Consider the following 27,780-nt stretch of genomic DNA (forward strand, 5'->3'; position numbering starts at 1 on the left):
TGCATGTAATGATCTGTGTTTTTTCTCCTAAAAGCCGAACATTTCCTGGGAAGCGTATGTGATATAGAGGAAGCCATCTTCGTCATGGAACTCTGCGTAAACATCAGACAATGTCTTGGACAGGTTGGCCATGCTTCTGTTGTTGACAAGCAGGTAGAATGATTGGCAGGCACTGATCTGGAGCCTATTTCTAGAAAGATAGAGCATAAGTTTCTTTCTTAAGTGATGCTGGCTTTCACTGGAAGTACTACAGTAAAAGCATGTTAACTCCAGCCTTGTTAAAACAATAAAATCAAATGATTCGTATGTGTTCTCTGGTCCCAGCAAGCATTTATATTGTTTAAAGATATCAACCTCTCGTTAATTTAGTCATGTCACTATTCATTCTGAAGTCACTGGGAACCTAAAGTTTACTATTCCCACATGCCTAGTTTGTACACATATACATAAAAAGTTGAAAAATTGTAAGCTTGAACACCCCCTTCAACCCCCCTGGAGTGCAGTGGAGCTTACCTGACAATGGACACAAACTGGGACATGGTAAGCTCCTGAGGAACCAGAAACTTTGTCTTGTCTAAGAGTGGGAGGTTTTTTTCTTTCGCATAGCGTTCCACAATCACCTGAGAGAAATGCGACTTCATTTAATTTCAAATTGTGTATAAAGCCGTCTCGGATCAATTTTGCAACCGCATTTGCCACAGCTATACACTAAACAGACTCGCCTACTCATATTAACTAAACCCTTGTGCTTTGTCTGTCTTGATGTAAACATAATTATGAGTAAAGCCAGTTATTCATCATATGTTACCAGTTTCAGTCAAAAATTATCACAATGTCTCATCCAACTGAAAAGAATACCTTCCTAATAACCAATATAATTTTTTTATCGACTTGCACATAATGTTGCATCTCATCTCAGATCTGCTTCACAGTCAGTACTAACCATACTAAATTTAGCATGGAATAGAGCTTTATGTGTGTGGTGTAGCTCTTTTCACCATTCATGCGATTTCTCTCATAAGGTTATCTTTCATTATTTCATTATTATCTTTCATTATCTTTCATTATTTTCATTATTTTTTGAGTCATGTAAAAGTGCCCTGGTTGAAGCGGTGTAGGAAAAAAAATGTTAGCATATGACTTACCGGTATCTTTGACGGGAACCGTTGCCTCATGTCAGCAACCTCCTCTTTTCTTGAGCCTGCATCAGCAAAAAATAAATGAAGACATAATTGCCAGAAATAAACTATAATTTCAGAGTGTTGCACTGTTGTGAAACAACCGTGCGTAGCTTTGGGCCAAGTGCTTTTACCAAGTTTTGCAATCAAGGATCGCTCGAGCATGGTTTCGGGCTCGGATGGATGTCATGCTGAATATTGACGTCATCCTCAAACATTCTTCTAAGCAGATATGCCTTGTGAGCTCACCAGGCACATGCACTTGAGAACTACTCCCCATTGTTAAATATTCCAGAACCTCTCATGAATGCTGCCAGCTTCTGTAGAGCTCATTGTGATATGATACATAGTATGTACAATAATATACGTAATATGTATAATTTTCAATACACTTGGCACAGCTGTACTGACTTATATTTTGTTTAATAATTTTCTGAAATATGTCACAGTCTATGACATATTTTCTGAGTTGAAATGAGGCATTGCCTGAAGAACTGTTGTGAGTTTTCAAACTTGCAACAGTTCTGGCGAGTACTGGAAGTGCGCACGGAAATGCTACGGTGCCTTTAAGTCTTGCAAACTCTTGTACTCAACTCCTCGAACGGGGAGATGATTTAGACTCGAACCAAAAGTTTTGAAGACAACCAGACAAACTTCTGTCGAATGTTTACTTTCAAGTCAATTCCTCGAAGTGTGCTACCTTATTACGTGAACACCGACACGCCTTTGATCGCACGTTTACTGTGCACTTTGCCTGCGGAAGAGCTCATAGATAACAGCGAGGACATGTTTGAGAACGGTGTGGTAATAGTGCGGCTGGCATATGAGACTTGTTTTCCTGGCGGGAACAATTCAACTGACGAGAGGTGGCATTAGCTTTTGCGTGAATCGGGCGCTCAAGATCATGTCTGCAAGGTTTTTTTTTTTTACCTTCACTTTGATGTCTACATTGCATGCCAAGGTATGCTGATTGAGCCATATTTGAATGAAGTGGAACTATCTAAATTCTTGCTATACCTTGCCAATTCTTTTTGTCGGCCTTCTAAAATACTCTTAGCTTTCTTTTGTTGGTGGTCCAGTATTTGGCTAAGTGTAATATCTTTAAAGGGGCCCTGCTACACTTTCTCAAGTAATTGTCGAATGAGTTAATCAAAAGAGATTATGGCTTCACGAATCGACTGTTGCAAAAAGCTTTAGAATTCCTCAAGTACGAGAGGAGTCTCACACCTTAAGCTTTTTTTTTTTTAGAACGCGCGGCCTACTTTCAGGGCGAGCGCTATCACGTGGCGGCATCTCGCGGCGGCCACAGAAACTATATAGCTCGCGATGCTCAGATCATCAATTGTCGTGGACTGGATTTATTGTGCAATCATTTGGGTTTATGTCGAGAGAAGAGGGAGCGATTTTTAGCCGATCAACTTTCAAATTAACTTGAATTCGCAAGCAGCATGCTGTGCTATCATATTTGGCTTGCATATATGCTCAGGAGTCTCGACTATTGATCCTATTGATCGGTAGCGTTTTGTGACCATGCTGAAGGAGTGTCTTAGGACCTTTAAATCAGACCATGTTAACATTTATTATAGGCACACAAAAAACAGACATTTAAGACATATGCAGTAATAAATAAATCACAAATTACAAGACACTATTTGTAGTTTTGTTTTCAGTGTCAATGACTAAGTTAAATCAAAGCTTTAATACTGACTTTCATTGTTGACCCTATTTTCCTTTGTATTTATTACACAAAACTTGTTTGGACCCGTACAGAAAGTTGACAAAATAGTCACCAAGTGCCCTACATTCGTGGTCGCGATTGGAAAAGAAGTTTGGAACCAGACCCCTACAAGCCACTGGACCAACGCCTCCTAAAAAAAAAGTTATGCCTGGAACGTGAGCCGCGACCCCGCCACCCAACCCTCTGATTTTACTCTCCTCCTTCCGTACGACGGCGAGCTTCTTTGACGGCCGCCCCTTTGCGAACACAGCAATGTTCTCACAGTTGCCTCCGAGCAGCCGTCGTATCACGTGACAGAACGATACGGTAATGTCACGTGACTGAGTGGTACGGAGGCGAGCGGTCTCACGCGGCGGCCGGTCGCAACACAAGGCAGGGGGCATGGCCTCCGAGATTGCGTGCTTGCAGGTGGCTCCCAATTGAAAAGAGAGTGACGTTCCAGGCATAGTTTTTCTAAGAGGCGTTGACTGGACTGAAAACTCATGTTTAGCCTCGACTTGGCGGTAGTTCTGTAAAAAAAAAAAAAAAAAAAAAAAAGGTTGCGTGGAAAAAAAATTTGGTGCGTCGGCTGCCATTCCTGGCACTTGCTCAAAACTGATTTACCGCATACACGAGGCGACGGGAAATGGTATTGTTAAAGAGACATTAAAGGGAAACGATGGATCAGTTTTGGTTGATAACGCAAACTTAGAAAAACATTACTGTCGCTAACTGCGCCATTATTGGCGTAGCCAGGAAGGGAAGGGGGTGTTGGAGGCTTCAACACTACTCCCCTCCCCCCCCCCCCCCGCCTGAAAATTTTCAATGTATCATCTTTATATAAAAATGCTCGATCACATACGAACGCACGCACGAATACGCATAAACTATGGTGAATAATGCCCCCTCCCCCGTTTCTATCCCCCCCAAAATATTCTGGCTTAAATTTTGTTCAGCGTTACATGATTAGAAGTGAAAATGACTGCCATGATTTCATTTTTAAATTTCGCGCCAGAACCTCCGGTCGTGTCTATGCTAGCGCGACGTCATGGATTTCGAGGAGCATCTTTTTTTTTTTTTTCTTGGTGGGGTGGAGGGGGGCGTATTTGATTAGTGAAATCTCCTGCAACACGATATCTGTAGTGTCAGACGGCATTATGGTATATTCTGTGCTAGACGTCGTCAGAATGTATGACGTCACGTCGTTTGTTGCGGGGATGGATGGATAGATGGGTTGATGTCGCTGTAGCCTTTATATCGGGCGGCGGCTAACGCCACCTAGCCGTATTACTTAGTGAACTAACTATTAGATCTATCTTTTTTTTTCCTTAAAATAGGGAGGACTTTACAATAGCAGCGCCACCTGCGTTTTCTTTCCGCGCGTTATTTTTGAAAGAGATGTTGAACAAAAAATATAAAAACACAAGACCCAAATTCTACTCGGAAGACGTGACATTTGCATTAACAGTTGGTTGTAAGACTAGTCAGCGTGCGGCTGCACGATATCCGGAAACCCGCAGGTCGCGGGTTCGAATCCCGGCTGCGGCGGCTGCATTTCCGATGGAGGTGGAAATGTTGTAGGCCCGTGTACTCAGATTTGGGTGCACGTTAAGGAACCCCAGGTGGTCTAAATTTCCGGAGCCCTCCACTACGGCGTCTCTCATAATCATATAGTGGTTTTGGGACGTTAAACCCCACATATCAATCAATCAATCAACGATATCCGGAAGATAAATCTCAAGAAAACACTTGTACCCCCCCTCCGCCTGACCTTTCCTCTCCCTCCGTGATTTACGCCTGTGCCTTTAAGGCGGTCGTATCGAACAATCGCGCGCTCGAGAGAAAACTGCGCTGACGTACAGGCCGTCCAGGGAGTTTCGTTCAAGTCGACACGTGCGCAGAAAACATGCTATGGAGGCATTGTTTCCTGGCAACGTTATCGACGCGTTTGAGTTACACAGGCAAACAGCACGCTTACAGTGTATACCATAGCAAGGACATATATCTCATCCCGCAAACACAATGCCAAAAAAAATTGCCCGCAGCTTCCCTCGGGGGAACACTGAGGAGGATGCGGACCATATAATTGGTTAACGGGGTGTTAAAGTGCGACTTACTTGGGTCGATGGCTAAATTGGTTAACGTGGTTGTGAAATGGGGTGTTAAATTGCGACTTATTTGGGTCGATGGCTAAATTGGTTAACGTGGTTGTAGGAGGGGGTGTTAAATGAGTGAACACGTACACGTGTATGCGAAAGGGCGGCGCTGGTCGAAGGGACGTCGATCATTGTGTTTGTGGATTCGTTGGAATTCATTTCACCGCGACCTTGGACGTCGACGCGCCGTACAAACCAACCGACGAGCGGCAACTGAGCGAGCGAGCGCCGACCTTGAGTATATATACAGCACGACGGCGCATGCACTGTCAGCTGTTGAATGTTCTCGAAGCGCGACGCCACATGCGCGTCCACTGGAGAATCAGGAGAATTGTAGATGTCGAACGCGGTGTGTAGAGGAGGAAGGGTGCACAGATGGTGGAGGAGTGAAGCGCGCGCGGTGTGTAGAGGAGGAAGGGATGCACAGATGGTGGAAGAGTGGGCGACGGCGCATGCGCGCGCGTCAGCTGTCGAATGTTCGAGAAGCGGTGTGGACGGCGCGGACGACGCGGACGGCGCACTACAGGGCGCGAGTATAAGATGCTCCGCATCTAAAAGAGCAACTCAGCCGTTGTTACTAACACAGTGGAACTGCAGAGGTCTCAAGAACCACAAGAAGCGGGCTCATTTCCGCCTCTATCTTGAGACCTTTGAGTTCCTTGTTGCCGTGGTTGCCCTTCAGGAACCCGGCTCGGACGTCAAACTCACAAATTACACTACATTTCAACACAACCCGGAGACATGTATACTTGTTCACAAGCAATATACCGCCCAGGAAGTCACACTCCCCACAACACCGCCTTTCCCATACACAATGGTGTCGGTGCTGCCTATAAGGCGATCTGACCCACCTGTTCATATTTTAAACATTTACTGTCCCCCAAAGCTTAAGAACGTCACGTTCAGCGAAACTTTCACACAAGCTATGCAGGTGGCAGGACGGGACCCCCTCCTGATCGTCGGCGACTTCAATGCCCCAAGCAGGTTATGGGGTTACCCACGAGAGGACACGCGTGGAAGGAAGCTTGCGGAACTTCTTTCTACACTTGGACTCACCCTCCACACTGATCCCGCCAGCCCAACACGTGTAGGCAACTCTGTTCAACGAGATACTTGCCCGGACCTCACAATTACACGCAACATACGCCATGCCGACTGGCTGAACACACAGGACACTCTCGGTAGTGGTCATTGTGTATTAAACACAACTGTGTACATGCGTCCCTTAAAACGCCCACTTACACAAGCTCGTATCCCAGACTGGACAACTTTCCGCACCACTCTACCTATTGTAGACCCTCTCCAGTCGGGATACGACACCTGGTCTAAATCACTGACGTCTACACTGAAACAACACGAACAGCTGATACAGCTCACGGAAACTCAAACGGACGTGGACAACCACCTCCTCCATCTTTGGCAGGCCCGCCGCAGCCTCACCAAACGATGGAAAAAACAGAAACATAACAGACGCCTCAAGAAACGCATCCTAGAACTCACGGAGCAAGCTGCGGAATATGCTGCTCAGCTAGCCGACACTAACTGGGTGGACAGGTGCAACACGGCTGCACGCCAGATGTCTGGTCGCAACACGTGGCGCCTGTTTCGCGCTCTCATCGATCCAACACAAACACGCACGGAAACTCAACGTCACTTACATAAGGTCATGCACAACTTTACAGGAACGACAACACAGCTGGCAAACACGCTCAGGGACCGATACCTGTGCACCACCAAGGACCCCCGGACGGCCGCATACTCCTACGCAGGCAAAAAGAACACGCAGTTGGACACCCCGTTCCAGCTTCACGACCTCCAGGCGGCCTTACGCAAGATGAAGCGTGGCACTGCACCAGGGCGTGACCAGGTTACGGTCAAACTGTTGGCCAATCTTCCCGACGCAGCCTACGCCACGCTCCTCAAATACATCAATAGCATTTGGGACGGAGAAACTCCTCTCCCTCTTGAATGGAAATCAGCTCTCGTGACCTTCATCCCGAAGGCAGGTAAACCTATTGACGTGGAGAACCTTCGCCCCATCTCCCTCACGTCTTGTGTCGGCAAGCTGATGGAAACGATGGTGCGCGACAGACTCTCCGAGTTTCTAGAAACACAGCACACTTTTGCGGACACCATGTTTGGATTCCGCCCTCAGAAGTCAGCCCAGGATATACTTCTACAGCTCCACCATGACATATTAGATCCTGTTGAATGCCCCCACAATGACAAGGTAGTCCTGGCCTTGGATCTTAAAGGAGCATTCGACAACGTGAAGCATGAGGTAATCCTTGACCACCTCAGTCAGACCAACTGTGGTTATAAAACATTCAATTATGTTAGACAGTTTCTTACAGACCGTCGAGCCTACATACGCATACAAGATGAGGAACATGGGCCTTACGTCATCGGCTCGAGGGGAACTCCTCAAGGCGCGGTCCTCTCTCCTCTCCTATTTAATATAGCCATGCTTCATCTTCCCCCCAAATTGGCTTCTTTACCAGGGATACATCACGCTCTTTACGCGGATGATATCACGATCTGGGCCACGCAAGGTAACCTGGGTCACATGGAGTCATGCCTGCAAGCAGCAGCGACTGTAGTCGACGACTACGCAACCTACTGCGGACTCCAGTGTGCCCCGGCTAAGTCAGAATTTGTGCACGTACGTCCCTCCCCTCAGGACACAACTCAGCTCCATATCAGTCTTCCCTCGGGACCGATCCGTGAGGCCAAGGAGATCCGCGTCCTTGGCCTCTTCATACACCACCAACGCAAGGCCGACACCACAATAGCCAAACTTCGCACGGTGGGAGACCAGGTGGGCCGTATGGTCCGCCGGGTCTCCAACAAGCGGGGCGGATTACGTAGCAGGGATGCAATGCGGTTTGCCCATGCTTTCGTAACGAGTAGAATACTCTACTCGACTCCCTACTTGCACCTACGCAAACACGAGGATGATCAACTCGAGGTCATCTACCGTAAAGTTATCAAGCGGGCTCTCGACCTCCCTATCACCACGTCCAACCAGAGACTTCTGGCCCTAGGCGTGGTGAATACCTACCGGGAACTTCGAGAAGCCCACCTCGTTAACCAATACACGCGCCTTGCACAGACCCATTCCGGTCGCCGCCTCTTGGACCGAATACACATCAAACACGATTACTATTTTGAGGAAAGGGTGAGAGTGCCAGAACCTTGGAGACGCGCCCTCCGGGTCCGACCCCTTCCCCGCAACATGTCCAAAGAAAACCACAGTGGTCGCCGCCAGGCGCGCGCGGAAGCGTTGCAGCGACACTTTGGTCAAGAGGAACACGTGTGCTACGTGGACGTTGCCGGCCCGCACCATGCGGGGTGGTATACTGCCGCAGTCATACACAACGCAAACACCGTAAACGATCTCACTTTCAAAGCCTACAGCGCAACACACGCGGAGGAGGTTGCCATCGCTCTGGCTCTCACCTATCCCTCTTCTAAACATATCATCACCGACTCACGAGGGGCCTGTCGGAACTATCAGCTAGGGTGGGCTTCACCGCTTGCTCAGCGCATACTGGAACCTAGCTGCCGATACGTTAATCCAACTCCGCGAAATCTGGTTTGGGCACCCGGTCACCAAGGACTCAGGGGTAACGAACAGGCCGATCAGGCCGCCCGCGCACTCTCTTCCCGGGCGGAAACCCAATAAAGTTTATTCTCTCTCTCTCTCTTCCCGGGCTATCTCCCTGTATTTGGAAGCCTACTCGCAATCAGACAATTCGGCCCTTTCATTCAAAGATATTACCAATTACTACAAGGAGGAGCACCGGCGCTATCCAGACCCTTGTAAGGGACTGCATCGCGCTGACGAGCGCCTCCTTTTAAAACTGTTTACCAATACTGTACTGTGCCCGGCGGTGCTAAAACATTTCAATTCATCCTTTGATGGCACGTGCCAGTTCTGTGGTGAGGTGGCTGACACCTTTCACATCGTCTGGGCGTGCCAGTCTAATCCATCTATCCCCCCCAACCCCAATCCCACGAGAGAGGACTGGGAGGCGGCCCTGCTCGGCTGTCAAGACCTGAAGGCCCAAGAGGCTCTGGTTCAACGTGCGCGGGCGGCGTTGCTTGCCAATGGAGCCCCGGAATAGGGGTTCCACCTAGTGCTGTGAGGGTAGGAGGCCAATAAGGCCCCAACCCAATCACCTCTCTGTAACCATTTAATGGTTATTAAATGTTTTCACCACCACCACCGCATCTAAAAGAAAACCTTGTTCGCTTCTTGCACACTCGGCAGCTGTTTGTTGCATTTCCGTTGCACTTGCGTGCGGTGCGACTAGCACCCTCATACCCAGGAAAAAAAAAATCAAACTGAGCAGCGAGATCCACGCAGTGTAATCAATTTGATTATGTATGCATGTCAGCTGTGAACTCTCATTTCTTCTGCTGTATATGTATAGTTGACAAACATTGATTCTTTCCGTGTGACTATTACGTAATCCCTTAAGTCACGTTCCCACGCAGAAGCACACATTTTTTTTCTTCGTTTTTGATGCAGATATGTAGTTGCACGTGTTGCTTCCAAGTCACAATTTGTAGCCACATGCTATGCATACTACTTGGTTCACAGGCGCGCGTTGGAGGGGGGGGGGGGGCTGAGTTGTGCTATGACTAACCTTCGTTCTCCGTTGCCCCCCTTAAGCGCACGCCTATGTTGGCTCATACCGAAATATTGACTTGCTGCGTAAGCAGGAAGAAAGAAGGGAGACAGGACAGGGTGCAGATTACCACTGGCTGTTTATCATTTTGTAGTTGGTTGCTGCTACCAAATGCACAGTTGGTAAGCTCAATCCTGTCTCCCTTCCTGCTTGCGCACCAAAGACTATAGATTCGGAATTCAGTATAAATATGGCATTTTCATTTTCGATGAAACGTTGTTTTACGCATTTTGATTTTGCTTCCTGTTGGGGGCAGCGTACTGATAATAAGTAGTCGATTAGATGCAAACTTTCGTACTTCAGCGAAGCCATGACCAAACCTGTGACGCCTTTGTACATATATTAAGCCATCTTGATTGGGTAACACTTCCGTTCTGAAGCGTATCATGATAGATGCCATCGTAGCACCGCTTGATATCCTATATTTTACTGTCGGGTATTATATATGCATAAACAAAGGCGAATTGAAATTTTCGTCACTTTAGCATGCCACGGCAGTGAATTCCACGCAGTACGCGCGTAAAAACACGCATCCTAACTCACATTCAAAATAATGTCAGTCACGTAAACAGAAACAGAAATTAAGGAATAAGAAAGGCGTCAACATTCCTTCACTAAAACTGGCTTAGATTGTTCTTTCTACCGCTTCCCTGTTTGAAGTAGTTTGAATGCCGCCGGTATACTTTCACGCTCGTCTGGTTGCATAAGTATCTCCTGGCCCAAAAGCGAATCAAAACGTTAATGAGGAAGTCGGAAAAATAATTCAGGTATGTATCATTAGCTAACGTCAGATCTCGCTGTAAAATAGTACGCTTAAACAAGTTGGTTTAATCTTAAAGGCCGACTTCATGAAATATAATTAACGCACACGACGCGAAGAATTAACAGACGTCATACTACTATGTATATGTATACAGGAACATCTAAATTATATACATTTAGTCCCGGTGCCGTCTGCTTAACTGTCGCATGCACGTTTCGAAATATCTTGCACGCGCGCACTCAATATATAGCATAGTTCATTCACATTACCCAGGCTTCTTTGATCCTTGAAGCACCGCGCAGCTTCCAGGGCCGACATGTGTCCGTGATTTGCACCAACTGGGTCGCACGTCAATCAATCACTCGCGTTGTCTCCTCGCACGAGACGAAGGCAGGCCGAAGGTGCACGTGCATTCTATCGACACGTGTGGGTTGCGTCTGCCAGGGAAAAGACGTCGACTCTTGGCAGGTATACGCTGACGCTTATTTTGTTCCAAGTTTGTCGCTAGGTGCGGTAATACAAAGACGCACCCGCTCTCGGCTCGAATCCCGATTGGCTAGAAATCGATGCTGGAGGTCGAGGCAGGCGCGGCTGTCTGCGGCACTTTTCGGTATCTAATCGGCGCTGCCGATTCGGCGCTAATCGCAGCCGCGTGATGCTTGGGCGGCGAACTGTTTCAGCCGTGCACTGCGTTCATTGTTTCTCGGCGCTGCTGCGCGGAATGTTATCATTGTAAGCTTTCTCGGGTGAAGACAGCTAGGTTATAGGCCATCCTGCGGGTGTGTTTCGGCGCAGCCAGCTATTTTTTTAATCTTGCCGTGTTTTTTTTTATTTTTAACAACGCAGGGTCACAGAAACGGTTGCGTTGGTGTATATTCGAAGTTTTATGAACTGATTAGTTCACGTTGCGATGTACAAAAAAGAAAAAATCATTTGTTTTACAGCCCAGGGTAGTGGTGCATATATATATATATATATATGACGTATGAAGGTAGCGATGGTTGGTAGAAGCAGAGAAGGAAGAAGTGCAGAATAGAATAAACATGGCGTATGAGCCAGGCCACGTCTCTCATTCATCGTAGCGTCACATAAATATAGTTATCAGAATGCTCAAGGTCAAGGATACGACACGCTATTTCCCAGACGTGAAGGATAGACATGAATTGATGTGTGGGGTTCAACGTCTCAAAACCACCATATGATTATGAGAGACGCCGTAGTGGGAGGCCCGTGCACCCAAATCTGAGCACACGGGCCTCCCAGACTTCAAGGAACAATATATAGTGATACAGTCAATTGTTTTAAATTGACAAATTGTACTGTAAACACTAATGTCACGAACATCATTATCATAGTAAATAAAACCAAGGCCGAAGTTTGATTCTAAACTTCGCGCCCAAAACTCCACGTGTGACGTGAGGAATTTCATATATATATATTTTTCGTATTCTGGCGGCGTTGGCTCGGCGAAATTTCGTGAAACTTTGCATGTTGAGTCTCCGGCCACGTAAAGAAGACAACGTACTTCATTTTTACAGACTAGAAACTACATAAGCGCTAGAAAACACCATTAAATTTCATGACGTCACGAGGATTGGTGCGGGAATTTTAAGCGGTCGTCGTCACCGGCATTTTTGTTTTTCGCGCGTTCATCTCGCGCATCATCTCGCGGCAAACTTGGTGGTTTTTTAATGGTGACAGAGTCATTTACCAATAAGATAAAAATCGTGCTTCTCTTTAGTGTCCCCTTTAACGTACCCAAGGAGATAGCGTATACGGTGCTTGCACAGTAGGGAGCTTTAGAATAGCGCACCGCGAGCCCTTGCGGTGCGGTCGCTGCCTCTGCGCATGCGTCTTAACCCGAGTCGGCGTTTGCGTTCGCGGACCACACGCAGAAAATCCGAAATTGAGGGCGGTGATGGCGGCCCGCATGTGGCCCGCAAGCGCTGGTTTCGAGGCTACGGTGTCGCTGCGATCGTGCGTTGCGGTTCGCAGCAGGGCAAACGCTATTCTAAAATTCTTATGGCGCCCGCTTCGCCCGCAACGCCCGCAAACGGTATTCTAAAACCCCCTATATTATTAAGGAGTTTTAGTGCTGGGTACGCATTCTCTTGGGGTCTTGCGGGCTTGGAAGCGCGCGGCGTTGCGTACCCAACCCATACCCAACCGGAATGCCTTTTAGTTGGCGCCACGGTGGCACACACGCAAACGCAAGCCGCACGAAGTTCACACGTGCTCGCAGAGCCATAGCGTCTTGTCGCGTAAGTAATATTTAAGTCTTTTTATGATTTAAAATGTTAAATTAAACATACATAGTGATCAGGACACTTTTTTTATTGTGTACAGTAATCTGGTATACGCAAAAAAGTGAAATACAAGGTTATTGTAACGACAGTGTCGACATCTTGTGACGTTTCGTGCAACCGCGGTCATGAACATGTTAGCTTACGCGTAATGTTTTTGAGGTGAAAATGAATAAAAAGGTTACTCATTTGTAATATTGTCGCTGCACAGTTTTTGCACCAGATGTACAATGCACAATGTTTCTGCAATAACTAAGTTGTGGTTGCCTGTTTCACTACGGCCGCGCTAGATGGCGCCACCTATTCAGTTGATCGGGGGCTGGCATATGCTTTTCAGTTTCTATGTTCCAGGCCATTCTAGCTTTGGTAATCTGATTGAAACCGTGTAATCGCTATAAGTGCTCGCACTTTGGCTTATTTTAACTCGACGTATAGAGTATCCGCAGTGCGGATACCGTGAGTTCTTGCGAAGGTGGACCGCGCGGACGCATGGCCCCAGCGATCTTGCGACGCATCTGTTTGGGGTTTCGCGCATGCGCAATACCGCCGCCCCAACGTCCTGCGTACGCAAGCCGCTTGGGTACCCAGCACTAAAACTCCCTAATGTCACCGAACGCTAACGTGAATCTTTGCGTACCTCACTTTAAAACAGCCTTTCGTCGGCTTCAAAAAAATAGCGTAAGGCAGGACGATCTGTTTATCAGGACTGTCGGCTTGTTCTCTTAATTTAGGAATGTTTTTGGACCGCGTGGTAAAACCGCAGTCATCAGAACCGCAGTCCAGTTGGTCGCTGCGTCCGTTCTGGTTACGCCCAGGTGACAGTCCTGTATCAGTGACATGTTGTGGCATCTTTGCCCATGTATCAGCTTGAGGACGCGGGTTAGTTGCCAGGTCGAGGTGACTGCATTTTGGCGGGCCGAACCGCAACGAAATCATTGTACTATATTTGAATATTTGGTTAAAGAACACCCGGTTGTCCGAAAAAATATAGAGGCGCCCCCAACCCAAGATTACGTCGTGCTGGATTACAGACGTGGGGTTATGTAAAGGAACACTCAAGCGACACTGATGGGGGAAAAATGCTTCACACTAACCAGGAGCGTAGGCAGAAAGTGTTTTCTGGAGGGGGGAGGGGGTGCACCCCCTTTATCTGAAGTGGGGCCGAGCATGGAAGATGTGGTTGAGGGTCACATCGAGAGCTCTGTGCCAAGGCAAAAAAAAAGGAGGGAGGGGGGCGCATGTGCCCGGTGTTCCAGCCCCTAGCTATGCCACTGACACCAAGCAAATGCACAAGAAGCAAATGCGGGTAACGACCCCTCGTTGAACTTCTCGCTTCAACTTGTAGTGACGTCATATAGTGTTTGCGTCAGATATGCCCTACCACATGATATATACGTAACCAGATATACTCCTTTATGGAAAGTATTACATTTGTTATGCGAGGGCCAGACTCGGGATGTTTCAAAAAGTCTTACTGAACCAATGTGGACAAACGCGTTGTCAAGCAGTCATTTACGAATATAAATGAATCCATTGGTTAACGTTAGCGTCCCTTTGATTCGCACGAAAGCGCAATGCATTTCTCAGAACGTTCGTCTCACTGAAAACATTCAGACATGTGAGTGGTTATCAAGGCGGACGTTTGGGTTGGCTGGTGCATTTGGCAGCCTAATAAAGCGGAAGTGCAACGCATCACTAGCACGAAGTAATTAAAAAGGAAAGCGTTTTCTAGTTTGCAGACGCTAGAAAAAAAATACAAAAATGCCCAGTAAGCCACTTTACATCATTGAGTGGGTTTTACGATGTCTATGACACCCTTTCACCCTAAGGAAAAGACATTTTCACGAATCGATTGATTGATATAAGAGGGTTTAACGACCCAAAATCACCATATGATTAAGAGAGACACCGTAGTGGAGGGCCCCGGAAATTTCGACCACTTGGGATAATGTGCACCCAAATCTGAGCACACGGGCCTATACAGCATTTCCGCCTCCGTCGAAAATGCAGTCACCGCAGCCGGGATTGGATACCGCGACCTGCGGGTCAGCAGCTGAGAACTTTAGCTACTAGACCACCGCGGCGGGGCGGCTACCAATTCTTCCAACACGCTTGTTAGTGAAAAATGGAGAAATCACAGTAACGCTAATAGTCAAGGAAAATCCAATTATACCAACTCTCGAGGTAGCAAGCGCACATACACACGTAAGCGCACACACAAACATATATGAACCACCAAGTGAGCGAAGCGCTAGGGCTACAAATAAATAAATAAATAAATAAATAAATAAATAAATAAATAAATAAATAAATAAATAAATAAATAACTTTTCAGGAGCTAAATTTTTCTTGTCGTATAGATAGCACCAAAACATATGTTATTTTATATAAACCCTGCCTAGTATTCAATGCTCATTGATCTGGCCAGTTCCAATTATTAGCCCCGCCGAAGGTACTCGGCTGCTGACCCGCAGGGCGCGGGTTCGCATCCCGGCTGCGGCAGCTGCATTTCCGATGGAGGCGGAAATGTTGTAGGCCCGTGTGCTCAGATTTGGGTGCACGTTAAAGAACCCCAGGTGGTCTAAATTTCCGGAGCCCTCCACTACGGCGTCTCTCATAATCATATGGTGGTTTTGGGACGTTAAACCCCACATATCAATCAATCAAATCAGTTCCAATTATTAAGTGTTACTCCTGTTGAACGGGTCACATGCGTCTTGATAAACCAGAACACAGTTACAACTTAAAGGGTGTCTTATCAAAGCATTAACTCTTACGTGAACTAAAATGCAATTTGGCCAAAATACCTTTGCACTCCCATTTTGTCAAATATAGGTAGGTCAAAAGGGCATATTGTTTGCTTGAAATCGCTTTTTTAAAGATGCAAGGTGGTATACAATATATCCTATCATGTGCCTTTTTGTGTGTGTGTGAGTGTGTTTGTTGTTGTTGAACGATTTTGGGTACCAAAAAAAAAAAACTTTTATTGTATAGTAAGAGTGTTGTTAACGCATGTTTGGGACTGTATAGTACACAGGGGAGCGTATATTTATAGCAACTGTTACGGGGTCGGTTCAGTTCGTTTATTGATTTTCGTACAACGAATGGTTCGCGTAATCACTTCTCCCGTCTAGCATGCCTTATCAATGCGACCGAATCCGGCGCGTCTGTCCGATAAGGATGCGCTGGGCGTATACAGCACGTTTGCGCGACGATTCTCTTTGACCATTGAATATACGGCTGATTCGAGATCAGGGGATAACCTATAGCTTTATTGCGACGGCGTATACGCGCAGACACGGGGGGGGGGGGGGGGTTCGAGCGGTCTATTCTTTCGAATTTTTTTTTTTATTTCGTATGTACGCGTACACACCACACAAAAACACCGGCTCATATATAGGGAACTCAGACACTCCGCCAATCCATTCCTGAGATGGACATCGGAATCGATCCCGCTTTCTAACCGCCAATGCGAAATGACAATATCGTGGCAATGAAAAAATGAAAACACGCCTGATGTATGTATGTATGTATGTATGTATGTATGTATGTATGTATGTATGTATGTATGTATGTATGTATGTATGTATGTATGTATGTATGTATGTATGTATGTATGTATGTATGTATGTATGTATGTATGTATGTATGTATGTATGTATGTGTGTGTGTGTGTGTGTGTGTGTGTGTGTGTGTGTGTGTATGTATGTATGTTGATTTGTGGGGTTCAACGTCCCAAAACCACCATATGATTATGAGAGACGCCGTAGTGGAGGGCTCCGGAAATTTTGACTACCTGGGGTTCTTTACTGTGCACCCAAATCTGAGCACACGGGCCTACGACATTTCCGCCTCCATCGGAAATGCAGCTGCCGCAGCCGGGCTATGAACCCGCGACCTCGGGTCAGCAGCCGAGTACCTTAGCCACTAGACCACCGCGGCGGGGCGTATGTATGTATGTATGTATGTATGTATGTATGTATGTATGTATGTATGTATGTATGTATGTATGTATGTATGTATGTATGTATGTATGTATGTACGTATGTATGTATGTATGTATGTATGTATGTATGTATGTATGTATGTATGTATGTATGTATGTATGGCAAAAAAAGACCGTAAAAGTGTCGGAGAAGTTAGCAGGCGGAGAAACTTCCGGATCAGGTTCACTACCCTATGTTTTGATAGCAAACTGTGTAGTGTAAAGAAATGGCGAGCTCAGTGCAGTAGTGTTGTTATTCTAGTTTCAAAGTTCCTCACTGCGGCAAAATGCGGCGTCGGGAAGTGTCGAGTGAAACAACGGCGCATTTTGAGGTTCGTTGTTAGCCGACATTAGGGTGCCTTGACGCATGAAGGCACCATGTAGCTGACATGCGAAGGACCTGCCACCTGATGAGCTAAAGCCGCAGCGTCCGTTTATCTCTGGCGATCCGCTTCGTGTGCATTTTGCGTTATCTGTGGCAGATGGCGTTGGTGCCCGCAAAGGAAGGAGTTGTTGCGCATGGATCTTTTACCGTGCACAGTCACTGGACAGGAACAACGCGCTTCGATACATTTATTCACCGTCCGCTTCAAACGGGCTAACATTCGTCTATCCGTCCCCGAGCAAAAAGCAGCTTGTTGTAAAGGTAGGGAAGTGAATGGACTATTTCGTCTTGAGAATGAGCGACGTCAGTAATTCGAACCAGGTGCGACCTCAACCACCCTGGTCTCGTGTTCAAATCTTGAACGTGGGCGAATTTTTCTTTTGTGGGAAGCTTTCTAAAAAAAATGCTGCTCCACTCGTTTGAAATTGAGGAAGTGCGTAGAAAGGGCACACCGCGACTTCCTTTAGCACAGTTCCCACGGCTCCATTTACCAAAGTGCTGATGATGTCAGTGTGTAGTATAAGCATGTAGGTGCTCTTTTGCGCGAGTAAAATCTCGCCAGGGAGAATCACAAACTTGATGGACAGCATGCGTACTACATTTTGATGCACCTTATCACCTTTCTGCTCGTTTCGGTAGTTGCGATACGTATCTGCTGCGAGTTCTGCCAGGTTGTTTCCCCCCTAAGATGTGGCGCCCAACGTTACTAGACTACCTATTCTAGTAACGTTGGTGGCGCCGTGGTGGCGAGATGGTGGTGCCCTCTCTCGCGCGGTGATAAGACTCGCATGTTTGCAAAATGCTTTCAGCAATGTTAATTTATCGCGATTACTACTTGGATATTTCTGTTACACTATCTCAGATCTCGTTATATTGTTTATCTTAACCACGGTGTTGAGCATTGAGCGCTTGATTTTGAGCGTAACCACGCCACATGAGATCTGTGCATGGAAGACACGTCCACTCTAGACACGCCAAACCCATTAAGTGCCGCGCACTAAAAAAAAAAAAAGAAAATGAAGAAACCGCATTCATTTCTTTGTAGCTTTGTGCTACAAAGAGGTGGGTGACGATTTTCATTGCTTTCATAAAGTGAACATCGCCTGTGAACGCCGCAATAGCGTCATAGCAGAGAGACTGTCGATGTCAGAAGTGAAGCTCACTTAAGTGGGGAAGTGTGGTGATATTTCAATTTATCTTGCTGCATCTAATGGTGGAATGAATCGAAAAGTGGAGCTGATAATTGGACGAGATCAAGGTGGCCATGGGGCTCGACAGCTGACTAGATTAAAAGTCGTGTAATCAAATCCCGGCCGCCATGGCGCCATTTTCGATAGAGGGGGAAACACTTGAGGACTGTGTGCTTTGGTTTACGTGGACGTTGAAGAACCCCATGTAGCTGAAACTTTCGGATCTCTCCACTACGGTGTCCCTCATAATCAAATCGTGGTTTTGGGATGTTAAAACACATCAATTATTATTATTATTATTATTATTATTATTATTATTATTATTATTATTATTATTATTATTATTATTATTATTATTATTATTAATTTGACTATTTGGTATGCAGTCATTATTATAAAAGACGCGATGGGACGAGGCGTCAAGCTCGTGTTTTTTCTGTCCCATCGCTTTACTTTGTCGTGCCCTTCCATAATCAGGAACTAAGGTGGAAAGGTGGGCATGTTGGTATTCCATGTTTAAGAAGGGTAAGAGCGCACTGAATACAAATACACAAAGAAAGGACGCACACACACACACATATATATATAGCGCTATGTGAGTGTGTGTGCGTGCTTTCTTTGTGTATTCGTATTCAGTGCGCTCTTACCCTTCTTAAACATAATTAGGAATATTGCTCTGGTATATATCCTTACAATCTGCGCTGTACAATGTTTTCTAATCTATACAGCTGAAATACAGTCCCAGTTCTAGGACAAGTGGTTCCAGTTAGCAGCTGGTGCCTGTTGCAACTCATCCCGTCCCAGTTGATTCCAGTTGCAACGGGTTCGTATCGTTCCAGATAACTCGACTGGCTATCAACGCGAACAATGCATGACCAGTTGAACTGGAAGCAGCTGGTCATAATGGCTCCCAACGCTGTCTGATGTTCGACTGAGGCTCATCGTTGACTCGTATAATAGTTGATGACTCAGTGATTGGTGAGCTGCACCTTTTGCGTCCCAGCACGCAGAATGAAGCGGGAGCACGGCTCGGTCCTTAACTGCAAAGGTTAAGCCTACTTTGCATCCGCAGCCGAGCTTATCGCGTCGGGTCGTGTTCCATTTCGTACACCGATGCGCACTGAACAGTCGGTGCGAAGGAGCAAAAGGCGCGTGCCTCGCACCGCTCACAAACGTATCAGCGACAAACAGGTCGATCGGTTGCGGCCACGAGTAGCAGATGGAGAAATGCATATCGCAAGTGGCTCCTATTCTCCACTATGCAAGCACTCCTCATGGTGTGCCAACGCGCGCCAAATATCTAGCCCCGCGTGTGTTGCTTTCAGCCAGTCTCTCCTTTTTTCTCATTCGGTGTCGCAGTACCGCGAGAACCGCGCTTGGCACGTTGGCACGGAAGCCTCTTCATGACACGATTGATTGATTTATTTGTGGGGTTTAACGTCCCAAAACCACCATATGATTATGAGAGACGCCGTAGTGGAGGGCTCCAGAAATTTTGACCACCTGGGGTTCCTTAACGTGCACCCAAATCTGAGTACACGGGCCTACAACATTTCCGCCTCCATCGGAAATGCAGCCGCCGCAGCCGGGATTTGAACCCGCGACCTGCAGGTCAGCAGCCGAGTACCTTAGCCACTAGACCACCGTGGCGGGGCTCTTCATGACACGAAGCACTAGATATGCAGAATTTTGTATTACGGAATGACCCTGCATACGACACGTCAGGTAGAGCTGCATGTACATAACCCTCCTCACACGTGTAAGTACGTTTACTAAACCTAGACTCTTTTAATTCAAGGGGTGCTGCTATTTTCTATTCGTTCAATTGGCCCGCCACGGTGGTATTCGTACAAAGGTCGCCTGTTTAAAGAAATTCAAGCTTCCTTTCGCAAGTATTATTCACAGCGTTTCGGGCACTCAACAGGCTTGCGCAGTGCATGGAGCGCATCAAGAATTGACTCTGGACCACACCAGCACGTAAAAGTGCACGACCGATCGAAGTAGATCATACACATCATGGGTGACTGTTCGCCATCGCCTCATTACAAATGGGGAGCTGTCATCATAATTATCATCCCATTAATATCATCATCAGCCCCGCCGCGGTGGTCTAGTGGCTAAGGTACTCTGCTGCTGACCCGCTGGTCGCGGGTTCGATTCCCGGCTGCGGCGGCTGCATTTCCGATGGAGGCGGAAATGTTGTAGGCCCGTGTGCTCAGATTTGGGCGCACGTTAAAGAACCCCAGGTGGTCGAAATTTCCGGAGCCCTCCACTACGGCGTCTCTCATAATCATATGGTGGTTTTGGGACGTTAAACCCCACAAATCAATCAATCAATCAATATCATCACCAACCCTAGCCCTCGGAAGCCCCATCATAAGCGTGATTTCATGCGCGTTGCAGTTTTCACACCAGTTTTTGATTTGCGCAAGTGCGTTTATCTTCATAGCGGCTGACCATTCCAGATAATCTGCGAAATGCGAAAGTTCTATGCAGTGAACATAGTTTTGACGGAGCTTACGTGTTGTCCGCACGCATACTATCAAACGTATATAGATACGAACGTATTTCCAAAGTTGGATGCAACAAGCACGAAATCGCGCCCTACCGTGTGGCAATGAGCGTGGATCGGGTGTAAGTGTGGTGCATCGTTATCGCAGGAAGTTTGTCTAGCGGGAATCCCTGTTTGCGTTTCCCGCGTTTTCCTATCCGACTGCACGAAATTCTTATCGCCCACTTCGCTCGTTCACACGCGTCTCGCAACAAGACTGTTACATAACCCAAAATGAACAACCATAGCATACGACACACACACACACACAAAAAAAAAACCACAAGCGTGTCGTTTGCTTCTCCTCGCCTACCCGTTTGCAACGCACGCAAAACGTACATGGACCCCGAAGTAGTCCACTGTTTGCAAAGCGCCCCGTGACCAGTCGCCGTGGGTTCGTTGCTCATTCGAAACCACTACGGCCTCGTAGACCAGCGGACTTTGGTCCCGATATTTCCGGTTCATTGTTGCGACCCCTCGTAACGCCAGCTCGTGTTTGGTCGCGAACTTATCGGTTATCGCGAGGCGCTGATGCTAGCTCAGCAACTCCCATGCTTCCATTCACCCCGGAGAAGCCCGTTTTTTTTCTTTTTTTTCATCTTGCTTATTCTATTTTATCTTGTCCTCTTTTCCTGGCCAACACGTTGTAAGCATTTTCACGTTACCGGAGATATTATCGGAACTGCGTCCAGCTGGTCTGGTCTGGTTCGGTGGTTTTCCCGAATCGGTGCTTCTGTGTCTTTCGTATACGACGTCCGCTGTTGTGATGCAGTTTTCGCAGCGAATACATTTTTTTTTCTTTTTTTCGCGATGCTACTATAGGGTGCATCGGTGCGTGCGTCCCAGCGGAGGAGCAGGCATCGAGGCACTGTAGATGCCGCAGCGCAGGCGCGCCATCTCTAGCAGAAAAGTAGGGAAACCTGTCCCCTTTTCGGAGATTTTCGTTCTGACTGTAGCAGTTGTCCCTGCCGCAACCGATATACTACCAAAATGACAGAGAATAGCTCAGTGAAAAAAAAAAAAAAAGAGGCGGAGTATACGATTCCGGCCAAAGTCATTACTTTGCAATCAAGCCCTATTTCTGTGCATTGTGCGTGGAGCACGTGTCAAGAACGTTGTAGTCGAAATCAACTGCATTCGATTTCTTCTTCCATGCCCATTTAGCAGCGCCTGCTTACTGTGGGATTTCCGTGTACGTGAAAGAACGCCAGGTGGTGGATATTGACGGAGCCCTCCACTATGGTGGCTCTCATAAGCATATCGAGGTTTTGAGGAGTGAAACACCTGTCATTATTGTAGATGATATTAAGAAGTTTGCGGGAGCGACGCAGTAACAGCACCTGTACAGGGCCTCCAGTGCGCGTATCCAAGAAGATCACGATGGTATGCTTTATGTCATTGAGACTGTGTGCGCCAGATATATGACCGCTTGTTCCTGGTCGTCCAACTTCCTGCTATACCTCTCTGCGGTAATCTCCTCGGCGTTCCACTGTCTAGCGATAGTGTTCTAGGGGCGAAGCTTCTTACACCGGCACTTGTTCGTCCCTCGTAGTCGTAGTAGTAGTCGTAGTGCGTAACCAGTCTTACATTGTGACCTCCAAGGTGGTGCGGGTGAGAGATTTCTTCTGTGCGTTGTTGAACAATAAAAAAATTCGCAGCGTGTGCGTTAACTAAAAGCCGAATTCTCCTGTCTCTCATTCCCCCTTAGTAGCCATTGGCATGTACATTGAGCACTGTTTGACAAGAAAGGGTTGCTACGTTATACTCGCTGGGCGTAACCTCCTTGGTTTTAGAAAGGTTTAGCCAGCGTTCGACCACAGTGCCATGAATACAGTGAACTAGTATATACTATGAACTCGAGGTGGTTAAAGGTGGGAAGTAGACACGAAGCGCAAGCCGTAAGAAAGTGTGCGTGTGCCACCACTCGTTCAGTTCTTGGAATGTCCGCTGGATGACGGTGCTTGCATATGGGGAATATATGATGAAAAGATGCGAGATGGTGGTACTTGGAGTGTTGACTTGATGGACGAACGGACACACTGACAGATGCATGGACGGACTCACGGATGGCTGCACGGACGGATGGACGCATGGACGGACGCAGGGGCGGATGAATGGACGAACGCAGGGGCGGACGCACGAACAGATGCACGCACGGACGGTCACATGGACAGACGGATGCTTCGCCCCACTCTCCATCATTCACTCCGTGGATATGCTGCCATTTTTTTTAACGCTAAGTAACTGTGTCCAGCTGCTAAAGGTTGCGGCTGACAGGACACGTAGTCGCAGGAGCGCCAAAGTTTTCGCGATGCACTGGTATACCTTTCGCGTGTGCACCACCATGTCTGTGGTATAGAAGCAAGCAGCACACATTGCTGACTGCGCGCGGGAGGTTTGCGGCCATCGTGGGTGGCGTGGTCACGCTAAAAAATCAGGTAGTAAATGTAGGCCTAAGTCACGGCTGGCAATGCTCACAACTGGGTTAACATAAACGAATCTAAAATATTATAATCTAAAGCAATAACCAACAAGTAATCGCAATAATTAACTTAAGATCGCTAAAAATGCTTGGGACACGGGCGGTTGGCTCGTACGCAGCCCAAGAGAGGGTGCCACTGCCTTGCAGAGCGCGCAATTGCTCCTCCCACCTTTTGTTCTCCGGCACTTGATTGGCTACGTCTCAAAGAGGAAAGAACCCGACAAAACTGGTGCAAACGGCCGGCGCGTATGTTAACTGCCGCAACAAACTGAAAGCCGACAAAGCGCACCAAAAAGTATAATGTACATGTTGTCCACCGCGTTTGCGGAACTTTCTATAACAAGATTTTACTTTTGTCGGGGTAACCCTACATATTTACTTCAAACATTAGTGTCGTCGAAGGTTCCGTAAATAGAGCATTGAGAACTCTACGGGAATTGGTGAATTACCTCGAAAAGCACTTCCCCAGGTTCTACGTTAGTGGGGCATTTAACTTTTTTTTCTACATGTATTTGCGACATATATTTCAGGAAGTACGTACGTGGGTTAGCCTTTATTGTTGGCGACCCCAAACCACCATTTCATTATGAGAGACGCCGTAGTGGAGGGCTCCGGAAATTTCCATCACCTGGGATTCTTTAACGTGCACCGAAATCTGAGCAGGCGGACCTATATATCATTTTCGCCTCCATCGAAAATGCCGCCGCCGCAGCCGAGATTCGATCCCGCGTCCTTCGGGTCAACATCTGAGTACTGCGGCTTAGCCACTAGATCACCACTGCGGGACTGCGTCGTTTTTTTTTTGTTTTTTTTTCTAGGCACATTTTATAAATGTGTATTAAGGCACTTTGCAGGTTTGCTATGACTAGTGCGCCGAACACGTCAGCAAAAGTAAGTCGACAAAATGCCGAACAAAAGTGTGCTACGCAAAGTGGAAGTGTGGTTATCACGTACCATTCGGAGCTATTTATTTATTTATTTATTTATTTATTTATTTATTTATTTACTTATTATTTTATTTATTTATGTAGCTTCTTTTCACTTTTCGATGCCCGCACTGACCCGGCCAGCTTAGTGTACAGTTAACAGCAAGTGTGCTATCAGTAAAGTACTAATTACTTACCATGTACATGTACCTATATGAAAAAAAAAAACTGTGCGGATCGCTTGCCTGTGTGATTGTAGATCGCACACTCACCCGGTTGTAGAGTCTTGGCCGGTGCCTCTGCCAAGGGCCTGCGAGATAGGCTGTGGTATCCGGAGTCGTCGAGTTCATTCGGCGACAGGAAGCTGGAGTACACCCACGGGCTCCAGCCTGATCCGTTTTTTTTTTTCCCGCAACACAGGAAGGAAACAGGAAATCACGTGAGAAAAAAAAAACAGCCGTGCCAAACTTGACGTACACGTTTTTTTTTTCAGATCAGTGATCATAATTATTTTTAATTTATATATTAAAACATAGTAGGTATATGCTACATTTTTGTTTATGTTTTCGTGATCGTGTACTTACGTAATATTCATGCAAACAACGACAACAACAGCAGTAACAACAGCAGAGAGCTAAAAGAGCATGTAAGTGCATAGAAATGTACATGCGCGGACTCTATTCGCAATATGACGACGCTTTATGAACTGGAGTATGCTCATAGACTGTGCCCATAGGTTATACGCCACTTGTTGTATATAGTGTACATGACGAGCCTAATTACTTTTTTTTTATTCTTTGATCTTCCTAGTTTTTCTTGCGTGTTACTGCAGTGCAACTATACCACGATGATGAGACAGCCGGCCCTAGCGTAGCCTAATTTCCCATATTTTTTCATACAAAAATAAGAAAAAAAGTATAGCCGTGTTAACTATGCATACGGGTTCTACGTTGGCCTCTCCTGGGGATTTAAACTGTAAGAACAGTCGCACGAAAACATGCAACGTGCAGCACACGACGTATAAATGGAGTTAAGCGAGATAGATAAATGTAATGCGATAAGACAGGGCAGTTAACCGTAAATCAAATGCCAGGTTTGGTACCCTGGACTGAGGAAGGGTTAGGACGGAAGAGTAAGGGAGATATAAATGTGAGAGAGAAGTAGAACCACACAATTAAGTGATTGTTATGATCGTTTAACAAGGTACTTCACTTCCTTCTGCAGCGCCTGACATTAGTAAGAAGAAGAACAATAAATGAAGCGAGTGTCGCCGTTTTAGGTCCACTTCAAACTTCCCGCGCACACATTAGCGCATGTGCACTGCGCTCTTCTTACCTGCGTAAAACTTGGCGCTCCGTTCTTGCGTGACGCTTGAGGGAGCCGTCTTGAATGACTCGGTGTGTGCCAGGAGGGCCTCTGCGACGGCCGCTTCGAGGCGCCGGTAGTAGTGGCTGGCCATGGTGCGTATGCACACTCGGACCCGCTTATCGGTGCCCCACCGGCAAACCACTCCGTCGGTCGTCGACTTGGACCCGGCCTCCTTCGGCCTGGCTGGGAACGGAGCTGGCGATGTTTATTTATACCTGCACACCCACGGACCTGCGCAAGGTGTCTGGGGAGAGGAGGGTGTGGAGGCGGTAGCTTCCCCTCTCCCCCTACTATGTCAATGCATAGTCAGCCCCATACACTGACACAGCAGGGAGGGAGAGGAGGTAACCCTGCCTGCGCCTATCGGGGTCAGAGCAGAACAGGGGTAGGAGGTATACTGTGATGGGCCGAGTGTCGCTGATTAGGTTGAGATTTGAACGTTCCGAATCGATTCACGCTTGCGAGACGCCCTAATGAACCGCTCCGAATAATTCTGACCATTTGAGGCTTTTCAACGTGCATTTAATAAGGGATTTAATAAAGGACTACGGTGTAAGAAAAAAAATATTTTTTTTTACACCGTAGTTCTGAGACGTATTTCTGAGAATTATTACATCTTTATCACGATGTAAGATTATTTTTTCTTACATCGTGATAAAAATGTAATAATTCATTATCATTATGACCACGGCGTAGCCAGAAATTTCTTCGGAATGGGGGAGGGGAGAATGATAGAATTATCATGCCTAATTTATGTTTGTTGGTGCGTTCGTATGTGTGCGCGCGTATATACGAAAGCAAAATGAAAAAAAAATGAGAGGGAGGGGGGGAGAAGCGCGGCGTGATTTTCTGTGCTACCACCCCCCTTGGTTACGCCACTAATTGGGACCGTTGTCGGGTAATTTAATAACGGTAATTATTGGCAGTATGAAAGGCTTTTGCCAGCGATATATTCATTTTTTTTTGCGTCGGTTGACTTTTAAAGAGACACTTCTGGTTTCATTTAATTTAATTTTTTCGTGATTTAACTTTGTGTTTTCAAGATGCCGGATATGCTTGTGTTTCGTGAAATGTCTTTTTTACATGGTTCAAATATCCGAGACTGTTTTTTCTTTATGAACTTAATGTGCTCCACTGTTCTATTGTATTTTTAAATGCAAGTGCTTAGCAATACACCACGAAGAGCAATGAACACCTTAAATTTAATTTAAGCATTTTAAGTAAATAAATGACGTTGTAGTGCATTCCCTTAATGCATTCGTGATAGCAGTAAGCCAAGAAAATTAAAATTTCAAACTTATAGCTTGGGAAAATATTGGGAAACTGTGCCTTGAAACGATTTCTGGTCGCTAATCTGAGCAGTGCGTCGAGTTAAGCTGTATACTTTTCCCATTACAATAGCAGCACAAAAAGAACAAGCACGTCGCATGCATGTACTACGAGCAGTTTATTTAGGTACAGGACTTTACTATTGTAACAGGACTTAAACTTGAGCGAGTTTGTTGTACCTCATGATGGACCTGCAGCGCAACCACATACGGACAGTATAAAGAAGGTGCACCAAAGACACTGCTGTCTTGAAGACGATTTTTTTTTAATTTCAGAAGCGACACTTATAGGAGGAAGTACCGTATGCATCCCGCATGCGTAGACTAAATTAACGCAAAAATCACTGCGTAATAACAAAAACCAAGTGAACACACGCACACAAACGACCTTAGGCGACATTTTTTTTTTTAAACCTGAACGTGCCAGCATCCACCAACCAGTCATTAAGAAATGAACCAAATACGCTCACGTGCCTGGTGAACAGCCCTGTGCAGTTGCCTTCTGCTATAGGTAGTTCCGGGAACTGGGCACTGAGTTGCCGGGAATCAGCGCTTATTAACGCGATACCAGAAAAAAAAGCTCGTTTCGTGAAAATTTCGGCGTCCGCGTTGTTCGTTGTAAGCGAAAAAAATCATTTTATGTGGGACCGAGAAATCGAGAAATATGCAAATAAAATAAGTAATAAAAAATGCCGTGCCAAGTGAGCATAGAACCCGGGTCCTTGGCGTGGCCAGCAGGAGTTCACAGCCGTGC

The 27,780-nt window shown here is 46.6% G+C and overlaps 1 protein-coding gene across 1 annotated transcript; it reads right to left on the minus strand.

Annotated features, from left to right (window-relative positions):
* Positions 1–25,887, minus strand: LOC142765804 (microtubule-associated protein 1 light chain 3 alpha-like). Its single transcript, XM_075867544.1, has 5 exons — positions 25,666–25,887; positions 24,603–24,719; positions 1,146–1,201; positions 514–620; positions 1–190 (listed from the first exon to the last, which is right to left on the minus strand). The coding sequence occupies exons 1-5, from the start codon at positions 25,787–25,789 to the stop codon at positions 28–30; spliced, it is 567 nt and encodes a 188-aa protein (XP_075723659.1). The 5' UTR covers positions 25,790–25,887; the 3' UTR covers positions 1–27.
* Positions 25,888–27,780: the final 1,893 nt, after the last annotated feature.

Source organism: Rhipicephalus microplus, chromosome 6 (assembly GCF_043290135.1).
Source record: "Rhipicephalus microplus isolate Deutch F79 chromosome 6, USDA_Rmic, whole genome shotgun sequence".
NCBI classification, from domain to species: domain Eukaryota; kingdom Metazoa; phylum Arthropoda; class Arachnida; order Ixodida; family Ixodidae; genus Rhipicephalus; species Rhipicephalus microplus.

Bases quoted from the DNA above. Each gene is read 5' to 3' on its own strand.
- LOC142765804 (XM_075867544.1), bottom strand. From the start codon at position 25,789: ATGGCCAGCCACTACTACCGGCGCCTCGAAGCGGCCGTCGCAGAGGCC. The intron at 24,720-25,665 runs GTAAGAAGAGCG...AAAACGGATCAG, and splicing joins GAGCGCCAAGTTTTACGCAG to GCTGGAGCCCGTGGGTGTAC. The intron at 191-513 runs GTAAGCTCCACT...CTATCTTTCTAG, and splicing joins CAGTTTGTGTCCATTGTCAG to AAATAGGCTCCAGATCAGTG.